At 49.0% G+C, this 11488-nt stretch overlaps 1 protein-coding gene across 3 annotated transcripts; it reads left to right on the forward strand.

Moving 5' to 3' along the window:
- Positions 1-36: 36 nt before the first annotated feature.
- LOC310887963 (keratin, type II cytoskeletal 4-like) lies at positions 37-8579 on the forward strand. 3 transcript variants are annotated; one of them, XM_083814247.1, is made up of 10 exons: positions 37-106; positions 185-2719; positions 3538-3752; positions 4057-4117; positions 4775-4870; positions 5466-5630; positions 5716-5841; positions 6226-6446; positions 6772-6800; positions 7318-8579. In XM_083814247.1, the coding sequence occupies exons 2-10, from the start codon at positions 2261-2263 to the stop codon at positions 7794-7796; spliced, it is 1851 nt and encodes a 616-aa protein (XP_083670373.1). In that variant the 5' UTR covers positions 37-106; positions 185-2260; the 3' UTR covers positions 7797-8579. The 3 variants fall into 3 exon arrangements, with proteins under 3 accessions (XP_083670373.1, XP_083670375.1, XP_083670374.1); XM_083814249.1 differs by lacking the exon at positions 37-106 and having other exon boundaries at positions 1468-1594; positions 2215-2719; XM_083814248.1 differs by lacking the exon at positions 37-106 and having other exon boundaries at positions 1470-1594; positions 2218-2719.
- The last annotated feature ends 2909 nt before the right edge of the window (positions 8580-11488 follow it).

Genomic DNA, 11488 nt, shown 5'->3' on the forward strand with positions numbered 1-11488 from the left:
CGTGGTTCACGAGCAACAGCAAGAGTTTGGCTAACACAGAAATTTTGCCCAGTACTGGACAACTTATGGCCAAAATCTCTTACCTTGCATGAAGCGGGCAGCTCTGGTGAGACGTTTTGGAAGTGGGGCTGATGCAGTGCGGTTGGTTTGCAGACGTTTAATTGCAGTCTGTGATATGTTCCAGGTGTCTCTCACGCAGCCGACGTGTATAATGGGGTGCAGAAAGGGAGCGGCGGCACAGCAGCTCCCAGCCCGACTTCTGATTCAGGACGCAGCCTTCCCATGTAGAATGCGTGGTAGCTCTAGCTGAGTGAAAGAGCTGAAACAATTGCCTTTTATACTGTTCTTTGGATTCAAATGTGCATTTCAGTTCCGATCAACCTTTGTTTAGAATTTAAAGGATCATGGAAGTTGCAAGCTTTAGCTTGAAGTCTCTCGTATTTGCCAGTGGTATGTTTTAACTGATATTGCCGATTGTGCTGGCACCCCAGCATGAACTGTGAGCCTAAAATATTACAGACAAAGGTGTAATCTGAAAGTCATGCTATAAATATGTTGAATTATTCCAGTTGTATAAGGCAAGAGCATCAGTTTACGCAACTAATTTACACCACCAGACCCTCAAACTCATGTAAGTTGCAATTACGCATTCAATTAATAGCCTCGTGAATCTCAGCATTGTAGTCACGTCCTATGGCTTTCTGAGTTTCGATGCGTGTATCCTTTTCAGAGAGCTTGATATTAGAAGGCTTAACATTTTAAGGAGGTTTAGCATTGGTTTTGTGATTTGCAATGAAAATGCCTTCAAACGGGTTAAAGAGGGTGAGGGAACATGGCTACTGTCTGCCTCCAGATACCCTCACGTCTATAGGCAGCAGCAGCCTTCTCGGAGCACAGATCCCCTTCAGTGAGGAAGGGCTGAGGGCTATCAGTTGCATGCATGGTAATGTCTTGTCTCCCAAGGGCTTTATGCCCAAAGAGCTGGAAAAGCCCGATTGCTCTGACTTTCTGAGGTTCAGTTTGTTGAAGGCCCAGAGATGGTTGTTTCAGTGTCTCACCTCCCTGGGCTGGTGATTAGGAGAGAGGGATTCTCTGGCCAATGTGAGTCAAAACCATCTCAGGTGCCCGTCTAATCTACTCATTAAGGCTTCCTCTGTTGATGGAGAAAGACCAATGCCTGTGGAGAGTGAATCACCCTGGTTCCCCCAGACACCGGCCCAGGGGCTGTTGTCTCTCTCTGAGTGCATCCCCATTGAGTCAAGGACGTGCCTGGCAAAGTCACCCAACCTTCAGCTGTTGCTTCTTGAATGTGGTGGATCTCACTAGCCTGAAACGCGCAGCCAATCCTTTTTTGCTACCTGCAGGGACTGCCAGAAGATGAAGCAAAAGGTCTCTGACGTCCAGATGGGTAGGAACTTCTATATAGCGAGGGACAAAGTTTTAACCGTGTCAAATGGACCTCAGGTTAAGAATTTGCAGCACTGCTTGAGTGAAAAACGTCACTGGGATGTCACAGAACATAAATCTAGTGACCAACTGAAAGGTGCCTCAGTTTCTGGATGAATCTGCTCTGTTTTGATGGTGTTTTGTAATGGTAAGTGAAGGTTGGTGTGAAATGCTGCAAGGGAAGGTTTTTTTGGGGGGGCACTCTGAGTCATTGCATATGAATCCAGACCCATAACTCAGTAAATTTATCAGTGTTTCAGGCATCATAGCACAACTTCCATCGTTTTTCCACAGCTGCTTTCTTTTGTGATGTTATTACTTTTCCGTACCCAAAATGAGCCTGGTGAGAGAAAAAAGGAGAGATTGTGAAATTAACCCCCCAAACTGCAAGTCTGCAAAATATGCCATCATACACAAAACCCCATGAGACACAAAACCCCAAACGACACACTGCAAATAAATCACAAAGAGTTTCTTCAAAAATGTTTGCTAAACTATAATTAGCGTAAGTTAGGGGAGCACTTCAAACCGTAATGTATTCTAAGCCAACTTGCAAACAGAGCACTTTTAGATTCCTTTTTATTTCCTCAGTAGTTAGTATTTGCTGGGCTGTTTTGCATTTTGAGGAGCATTCATTGCTGCCAGGCAAACCAAACCCTCAAGCGCTTTAAATTAATGTCCTGATCCTATCAAGGCCAGCTTCCCAAATATATATAAGGGGTAGTGTCAAGGTGTCACTGCAGCGGGATCTCCGTTCCTCTCCTGCAGCAGAGCTTCCCCCGAACCTCCACATTCTGCCTCCACGGGAGCCACGATGAGCAGACAGGCGCCCACGGTGAGATCCGTGCTGGGACGGAGAGGTTTCAGCTCAGCCTCGGAGATCTGCGGCCGAAGCTTCGCCGCCTCCGCCTGCCAGCCCGCCCGCTGCGGGGCTGGTGCCTACAGCAGCAGGAGCGTCTGCAACCTGGGTGGAAGCAGGAGAATTTCCTACGTGAACGGGGTCTGTGGTACTGGATGTTTCGGAGACTTCGGCTTCGGAGGTGTAGGCTACGGTGGTGTCGGAGGAAGGGTCGGCCTTTGCGGCCCCAGGGGATACAGCATCATCAGAGGCTACCCCGATCGCAAGGCTGACGGCATCCAAGGCATCTGCATCGATGAGCGGCTTCTGAAGCCCCTCTGCGTTGGGGTCGACCCACTGGAGCACGAAATACGCTGCCAGGAGAAGGAGCAGATAAAGACCCTCAACACCCAGTTTGCCTGCTTCATCGACAAGGTGAGTGCAAGGCTGCTCCCTACCCACGTTTCTTGGTGAAAAAAAGGGAAAACAACCCAACCCCTCCCCAAAACGCCAGTCCTGCCTGTGCCCTGTGCTGCTGAGCTGGGTCCATGCAAGGGTCCAGATCCCACTGAGCCGTATTTGTTCAGACCGGGATCTCCACTGCTGGAGAAGGGCTCACTGCAGCCTGAGTATTTGCTGGGGTCTGCACCCTGTCTGTGGCAGCAGTGGACTTCCCTGCAGTTGTCCCCTCTCTGGATGGCCTCAGTCCAAGGCTGATTTCTTGTTGCAGCCTTGTTCTGTCTCAGAAGTTAGAGCTCAGATGGGCTCATCTTTCTGCCCCATGTTAGACTTTCTATTCCCCTTTTGTCTTTACATGGAGTGCCTGTTCCAAAACCGTTCCTGAAGGTAGAGAAAGCTGATCTCGATTCAGGCATCCAAATGTTAGATGTTTAAGGCTGAGCTGCCACGGTAGGATCCCTCTGTAGGGGGGACAAACAGGTCCCTCCAGCTGGGGACGTTGTCTCGTCCTATGGCACATCAGAGGCAGCTTCTGGAGGAGCTTCATTGGCAGTCATCGGTGAGAAACAGAGTTAGCAGGGATTCAGACATGTGACTTCTAGATTCCTAAATAGGGGCTAGATTTCATGATAATTTCATGAATATTATGGCGTATTGCCCCACGCTTTCCTAAAGTCCTATTCATATGCCTGCAGGACCAGCTCTGGTTTCAAAGTGGGAGCAGACAGCTAAATCAGGTGTTGGTTATTGCCTTCCCTTCTTTCTTTGAAGAACTGCTACTTTTTGGCCCTCAGGTCCGCTTCCTGGAGCAGCAGAACAAGGTGCTGGAGACCAAATGGGGCCTCCTGCAGCAGTACGTGCTACCAAAGAAAGGGAAGAACCTCGAGCTGTACTTTGAGAACTACATCTGCGACCTGCGGAAGCGCCTGGACTGCTTGCTGTGCGAAAAGCAAAAGCTGGGCAGCGAAGAGTGTGCCACGAGCCAACTGGTGGAGGAGTTCAAGTGCAAGTAAGGGCCCTCGGGTCTCCTGCTGCTGCTGGCGCTGCTCTCCTGCAGGCAACCGCTCCCAGCCCAGCAGCGCAGCCCCTTCAGGGATGGCGCATTCTTCTGCCTCGCTTGCAGGCTCTTTGCATTGGTAATGTCATGACGAGGCTTCCGATCTCTGGTCGGTCTAATGCTCGGTTTCCAGACACTGCTCTTACAGTGCCTGATGGCAGTCTCTGGGCAAGTGAAGGCTGTTATTGCTCGTGATGGCTGCTGTCTGTGTTTGAGTGTTGCTTGCCTCAGCCTTTTTCTTCTCCTTTTTCAACAGATATGAAGAGGAAATCAACAGGCGTACAACTGTAGAGAACGAGTTTGTAGCACTCAAAAAGGTGAGAAGCTCAAAATAAATGGAACGTTATACCTCTAACGGGCTTATTTGGTGTAAAGCTTGGCTGCAATAGTGCACTGCTAGCAAATGCCTGGCAAGAGTGAGCAGGAAGAGGGAGGCCTGTAAAGAAGCACAGTCAGAAACAGAGACAATGGGAGTAGAAAGCAAGAATAATATACCCTCAAAGTCCACATCATCAGCACTAATGCAATAGTTTTCTTAGCCCAAACATATTCTCAAGTTGTCACGGGAGGGTGTATTCATGGAAGGGGTCAGAGTGGGAGAGGCCGCACTGGCACACTTGATGTTGAAGAGGCTGGTTATTTCCTGACAGTCTCTTCACATCCTTTATACTTGGACATCAGAAAAGGAGAAATCATTTGAACAATATTAAAAATTATGTTTATGTACTCATTAGTCAATTCTGAGTTTGTAGCTAAGACCTAAGTAATAAATAAACTAATTCCTGTAAGTCATGTTGGAATGGCTTTGTTTTCCTTGAGGAGACACTGGGGCATCTTGACTCATCCTCTCACACCTTTCTGCTCTTGAGATCTTGTTGAAACATGCATCTGTTTTATTGGCGCTGCCTCTGTCTTCTCTGAACTTCCCCAATGTTTCAGTGAGATCGGGCTGGAGCACATCTCATCTCTTTCAGGACGCAGACTGTATCTTCTTGAACAAGGAAGAGCTGGAGGTGAAGGTGGATCTGCTTAGAAGGCAATTGGAGCTGCTGAAATGTGTGTTCGAGGAGGTGAGTTCCTTTGGTCTGTCCCCAGAGACGGTGCTGTGTCACCCTTTGGGTACCCCCGACTTCTATAGCTTCCAGTCTCTCTTGGACTGCTCTCGTCCCAAGCCCTGAATACTTGAAACACGGATCTACAAGGTCGATGTAATATTAGCATGATTATGTTGGAGGTAGGGTGGCTCCCCCTCTCTTAATGCAGCTCCAGGTATGAATTGGCTGTCCTAACTCTACCTCTGAGAAAAGAGATGCGTCTGTCTCGTTACTCCGGATTGCAGCTGGCTGATTAGAGCTCAAGAAACTCCCAAATTAATCCTGTCATTAACATCACTAAAGCAGCCGAAGATGACAGGATACCAGGGGTTAAGTCACCTGCATTCCTTGCCCTTGATGTGGACAGAATTACTGCAGGTCAGCACGTAGGTCAGCAGCTGACGTGCTCATCCAGCAGGGAGGATTTTCTGCTGAGCTAACTGGAGGGACATTTCTTGACTCGTGCTTGTAGCTGGGCAGTGTGGCTCTTTGTTCCAGCCCTCCCTCACTCCAAAGTCTGAGTACTGCCAACAGCTAACATTGCTAACAGCTGCCATTCCCCACCGTGTAGGAACGAGCTCAGGTAGATCGCCAGTTATGCGACACCTCGGTCATTGTGAAAATGGACAACAACCGAGACCTGGACATGGAAAGCATCATTAAGAATGTGGAGTGCTGGTACCAAGAAATAGCCCAGAAGAGCAAAGAAGAAGTGGATGCCTTCTACCAAACCCGGGTGAGTACAAAGCAACCTGGGTGTCTGACAGCAACTCAGGGGGCTGCAGATCAGAAATGGCAACTGTCCTGGTTTTGTTTTCCAGTTTCAGGAGCTTCAGGATAAAAGGGGCAAGTATTGCGACGATCTGCAGAGCAACAAGTGTGAGATTTCGGAACTAACCCGGATGATACAGAAGTTGCAGTGTGAGCTGGAGAATGTGAAGAAGCAGGTAGGTGAGGCCCGGAGGTGCTGTTGGCAGGAAGGGCAATGCCTTGGAGGACAGATGAGACACGAGGGAAGATGATGCATTGGCCTTCAGTAGTCTTAAGACCTGCTCTAGGCTAAGTCCCAAATCCAGCCTTCAGTGGTGACCAGCACTGAAATGAAACAGTGAGAAATTTGGGGGCCAAGCAGTCTTTTTAAAGAGGGCGTTGTTTTAGTCATGCACTGTACAACGTAGTATAAAAATAGACTGAGGGAAGAAACCCCCCAGGGAAGCTGTTGTCTTTCCCTGTTTGCAATTGGAAGAGCTGATTAATCCAAATGCAGATTAACCAAGGATTAGGAAGCACAGCCCCAAACACACCTACACTGTCATCCTCTCCTCTGACAGGTCTCCTGCCTGCAAACTTCCATCTGTGATGTTGAGCAGCGCGGGGACTGTGCCCTGAAAGATGCACGGGAGAAGCATGTTGAGCTGCAGAATGCCCTCCAGAAGGCCAAGGATGAGCTGGCTTGCATGCTGCGGGATTACCAGGAGCTGCTGAATGTCAAACTGGCCCTGGACATTGAGATTGCAACCTATAAGACTTTACTGGAGGGTGAAGAGAGCAGGTGGGTGGCCGAGGGTTTGTCCTTTTCCTCCTTGATTTTGGAGCTACAGGCCAGATGATTCCAGCTCCTAAGTGAAGTTAGCAGCTCCAGGATCCTCCCAGCTCACAGAAACTGGGGGCTGGAGAGATGGCTGGAGGCCATACAGGCCACCCTTGTGCCAGCAAAAACAGTTCCTGTCCTAGGGATAGTCAGACGTGTTGCAACAAGGGATTAGGAGACAAGTGGGTTGGATGTGTGGTTGGAAGTTATGAGTAACGTCAAGTTTCTAGATGTGCATGCAACTGGTTAATGGGATAACATGCATTTCTCTTCTTTCCCCTAACAGAATATGTGTGGGGAACCCGGTGAGCGTGTGTAAGTAACCTGAAGATTTACAGCCTTGAGGGTTTCTCACGGTAGGAAGGGCACTTTATGGAACAGCAATGTCTGTCTGTCCTGGCTCCCTCCTCCTTTGTCTCCCTTTTCCAGTCCAGCCCAGGCTGTCAGGGAAAAGCTTTTGTCCCAGAAACCTCAAATGCCTCTGAATTTCCAGAAAATCATCATTTGGATGGAGGGGGGGAAGGTCAAATTCATGCCCCTTTTCTACTCTTGGAGGTGACAGCAAGCTGTCCTGGCCGGCCCAGCAGGCAACGGGCTGGCGTGCGTTGGGTCTGGGTGAGAACAAGCCTCCAGCTTGGAAAGAAGCGTGGGAGGCAGGAGGATCTGCGAGGGTTGTGCGGGGACCTGGGGGAGGAGGAGGAAGGAGCAGGGGCTCAGGCTGGTCGGATCAGTGCAGCAGCAATCAGGTTTGGTCGGTTCTGTCCCTCACGAAGTGACTTGCCTGTGAGCGTCTTCCAGCTCCAAATAATTAATCCCACGGGCTATCTTGCAGCTGTGGTCAGCAGCGGCTACAATATCCCTGAAGACTGCGGGATGCTGGCTGCGAACGCAGCCGCGTGTGGCTACGGCTCCCTGGGGAGGCGGTCCGGACGCCACAGCTCCCAGAACGGAGGGTTCAGCTCCCGGAGCGCCGGGATCCATCCCAAGAGAGTCATGAGCTCGGTGGCGAAGCAGTGCGTCCCAGAGGTGTACTGCCAAGCCGGGGGCGTCAGCTGCAAAAACGGGGGATTCAGCTCCCGGAGCGGCGGGTACCCAGCCCGCACCGTCATCAGCACGGGAAACCCGGGCTTGAATGCCAGGATCGGGGCTTGCCAAGCTGGTGGTGTGGTCAGCTTTGGAAACCAAGGCTGTGTCATCAGGCAGCTGGGGGGCTCCCCGGTTGTTGTTGCAAATGGCCCCGAAGTTGTGGGGTGCAACAATGGCGTGGTGGGAAATTTCGGGGTTGTCAGAGACCCCTGTGTTGTTCCATAGGGACATCCACAGGGGTGGCGCAGCCAGGACCATCAGAGCACAGTTCCTATCACTGAGATGATGCAGAATTGTTTCTCTGCCCACAAATAGCACCATTGTCACCAAGTCCATTCCCAAACTCATTAGCATCAGACATATACCCCATCAGGTAACATTTTCAAAGTCCCCAACCCTAAAGTCACATCTAGCAAGCTTCTCCAGCAGGTGCTCAACATGGTGTTGTTTCCCTGAGTTTATACTGCCTAGGTTAGTGCAGCTTTTAGGTTTTGTTTGTTCCACTGCCTTCCCTCCCTGGCTTTCCCATAACGAGCAGATTCATTAGTGATGTTCTTCCTTACAAGACACCTCTTCTTCTTACAGCACCTCCCAAAGCATTTCAGAAAAGAGGATGATGGTTTAACTTTCCCAGGAGGCACTGCAAAGCGCACGTTCCTTTTCTCGTCAAAAAATAAACCCTGAGCTGCAAATCTGAGCTTAAATTTTAAACTGGGCAATTGCAACTTTCAAAGCACCTGCTATTTACACTGCAGCCATAGGCTTTTTGTGGAATTTGCTTACAGATGAATACGTAGTACTTTCATTTGCTTCTGCATGTTAGGGGTGGCTAGTTCAAAGCGTGCTGATTTTTAGAAGAGCTCACCCCCATCCCCACCCCTTAAACACCAAGGAAGTTCCAAGGCTTCTGAGTCTGACATCTTTTACTCACGTAAACTGAGCTTCCTTCACTGACTGCTCGAAATTCCCAGCTTTCCACTGTGCCTTCAATAAACTGCATTGAAAGTACATGTTTTGTCCCTGAATTTTTCCATAGCTGGTGTTTAATGAAAGTACACAGTGGGGGAAGAAGTGCTCTTTTGCTGCCTATGTGTCCACGGGCAGAGAAAGGGCCAAAAAGATCTTTGGATTCTCTGCAGAGAGCTTGGGGTGTGGTGGGACTCAGATGCCAGGAGTCCAGTGGTGTTTATTCTAGTTACCTCCTTAATGACGTCGCCCTTAGGTATTTTATAGCCCAAGGTGCCCTTTGCTTAAGTACCAACTGATCTCAAAGCTTGCCAGAATCCCCCCAAATGCTTCTGAGCATTGCACAGCCTCCTGCATGACAAGGGTGCCAGCCCGAAGCTTCACTCCCCACCGTGACCTCCTCTTGCTTGGTCCTCCCAGGTCACCGCATGGAACGAGGACAGATGCCCATGCTGACCTTGTCCTATGTGGGCTCAGTAGGACTGCAATCAGGGCTGTGCTCTGCCAGATCCGTATCTATTCCAGATATAAACTACCTCTGCTCTGATGGCACTAGGGCTGGCAAAGGGTGACGCTGCCCCATATGGTTCAGAGGCAAAGGGATGAGTTCTAAACTCTCTTGGCCATAACGGGGTGGATCGACTTTGTCTCAGTTCTGAAGTCTCCCACGCAGAGCTCATGTGAGCTGGTTGCTGGGGGCTCATTTCATGGAAAGAAACCAACATTTCCATTGGGTGATTCATCTGACCAAACACAGACGCCTAATTTAGCATGAAATGCATCAAGCGCTAGACTCTACTGACTGCATCAATTAGCTCTCTCCTGGCTCTACAGGCAGCCCGGGGCAGGGATATTAGCGCAAATGGAGACATCGCCATGCAAGACGCCTGCATACACTCAGACGAATACACCCTGCCTGTCATCCCCAGGATTTGCAGACACTATTATCACACTGAATTTCTTCCTGTCTCCAGCACATGAAGAATTACAGGTCACACGGCGCCACTGATCTCTGCGCTCTCATGGGGCACAATTCTAATAGCAACCTAAAAAAAAAAAAAAAAAAAAAAAAAGCAAATATTAAAAGACTGATGCAAAGAAAAAAGATAAGTGCCTTTGGGGAAGGGCATGAGCTGTCATTTCCTTGCTAAAAGTGGAAAACGTCTCATCTAAGCTTGGCCACCTGTCAGACCCAGGTTAGGTGGGATGGACAGCCCTCCATCCGAGCCCCAATCTCTAGCGAGGAAACCCAGTTTGGTGGTTTATCTGAAGTGGCTAAAATTAGATGAGACAGAGCCCACCTCATCAGCTAGTTTTGCATCTGAGCATAATGCATTCACCACTGCGTGCCTGTAAATGCAATTTGGAAGGAAGGCCCGCCCAATGCCTCAAGCCCCTGCCAAGATGTGAGGCAGCTCCAGGGTCCTCCTTGGGGCACTTGCGATCCACAGCCAGAGCAACTCTGCTCAGCCTTCTTTTGGAGGCTGAGTGGAGGCCACCACGTTGTCCAGGGCTTTCCCGTCCTGGCCATGACAGTGATGAGACCAAGGTTTGGCATCCCCTGATAGCAAGGCCAAGGAAGAGGCAAGAGCTTGGGATATGGGGGAGCAAAGGGAAGCATCCCCCCCACTGCACCTCTCTCTGGCTTCAGCGGTGAACAGGAGCCTAAACCTGTTCAAAACCCTGACGTCAGCCAGGGTGACTTCTCCCACCTCAACCAAGGAAGCAGTAGGTGACTGCCTAATTGCAACAGGAGAATAATTACCTTTTAGTGGACTGAATAATAGCGAGAAGAAAGGAAGGTGATACTGCCTCTTCCAGAAGTCGGGCAACACCGCTCCCCCTCGTGTTTGAGCCAACACCCAGGTGTTCTCAGCTATAATTTCAGAAAACCAAAGAGGAAAATGAAGGCTGCATTTATTTTTTTTCTGTGTGGCTATGGTTGAATGGGTTAGCTGTAAAGATTTTGTCACAGTAACAAAGGGGAAAGGTTCATCTCAAATGGTTTGCAAACTATTCATTAAGCCGTATATTACAAGCTTTGAGAGGCTGGGAACATTTCCAGATAAGTGATTACTATTTTTCCTTCCTACTCTTTTTTGTGACTATTTGTTTTAAGAATCGAAAAAACGTTCCCATTTTGAATCATGGCAAAATAGAAAAACCCACATAATTATATTTGTGAACTTTTGCCAGCTATACAGTTTCATTGCAAAAATTTCAAAGGACTGTTTTGACTATTTTTCAAAAAAAGATTTTTGCTCTTTTTCTAATTGAAGTTATCTAAAACAAACTGCTGTTTCAGGCTGGGCATCTGGATTTTCTGTCATGTAAATATACCCAGAGAAGGCATTCTAATAACTGGAAAAAGCTTCTGTTCAGTTCTTTTAGCAGTTAATAACTTAAAAATGCCATTCCGTAAATTTCATCTTGTGAAATGTTTTGGTTTTGGTGTTTTGCCTGACCAATACAAGCACTCTAATCCAAAGCTTACCACAGTCAAGGAGACGAAGAAGAAAGTGGGAAGAAGCAAAGCCTCTGGGCTAAGAGCATGGTTCAGGTCCCCTCCAACACCCACAGGAACAGACAGGCAGCGTGGAGGGTGTTGTGCCCCCTCCAAAAAATGATCCTTGCCTTGGCCTACAGCAATTTGAAGGCAGGGTTGACTCCATTCTTGCATCATGCAAACTCCTTCAAATGTCTCATCCCACTTTATAACCAGCATTTTCCATTTCTACTAACCTGGGCAGGGTGGACCTCTTCTGACATAAATTAATCTTCAAAAAAAGACGGCCCTACCCCACTGACCTGCTCACCCTGAACCTCATTTATAGCCCCCGAAGGGTGACTCACGCCTCCCAGGGCAGCTCTGCGATAAATACATCCAGATAAGAACGTGGGAAGAGGAGGAAGAGGTGGGTCTGTTACGGGAACAGACCAAGGGAGAAAGT

This window comes from Anser anser (assembly GCF_964211835.1).
Source record: "Anser anser genome assembly, chromosome: 30".
Lineage (NCBI taxonomy): Eukaryota > Metazoa > Chordata > Aves > Anseriformes > Anatidae > Anser > Anser anser.

Excerpts from the sequence above, each read along its gene's own strand:
- LOC310887963 (XM_083814247.1), top strand. The coding sequence starts at position 2,261 with ATGAGCAGACAGGCGCCCACGGTGAGATCCGTGCTGGGACGGAGAGGT. Across the intron at positions 4,871-5,465 it reads TGAAATGTGTGTTCGAGGAG|GAACGAGCTCAGGTAGATCG; the intron begins GTGAGTTCCTTT and ends CCCACCGTGTAG. Across the intron at positions 6,447-6,771 it reads CTGGAGGGTGAAGAGAGCAG|AATATGTGTGGGGAACCCGG; the intron begins GTGGGTGGCCGA and ends TTCCCCTAACAG.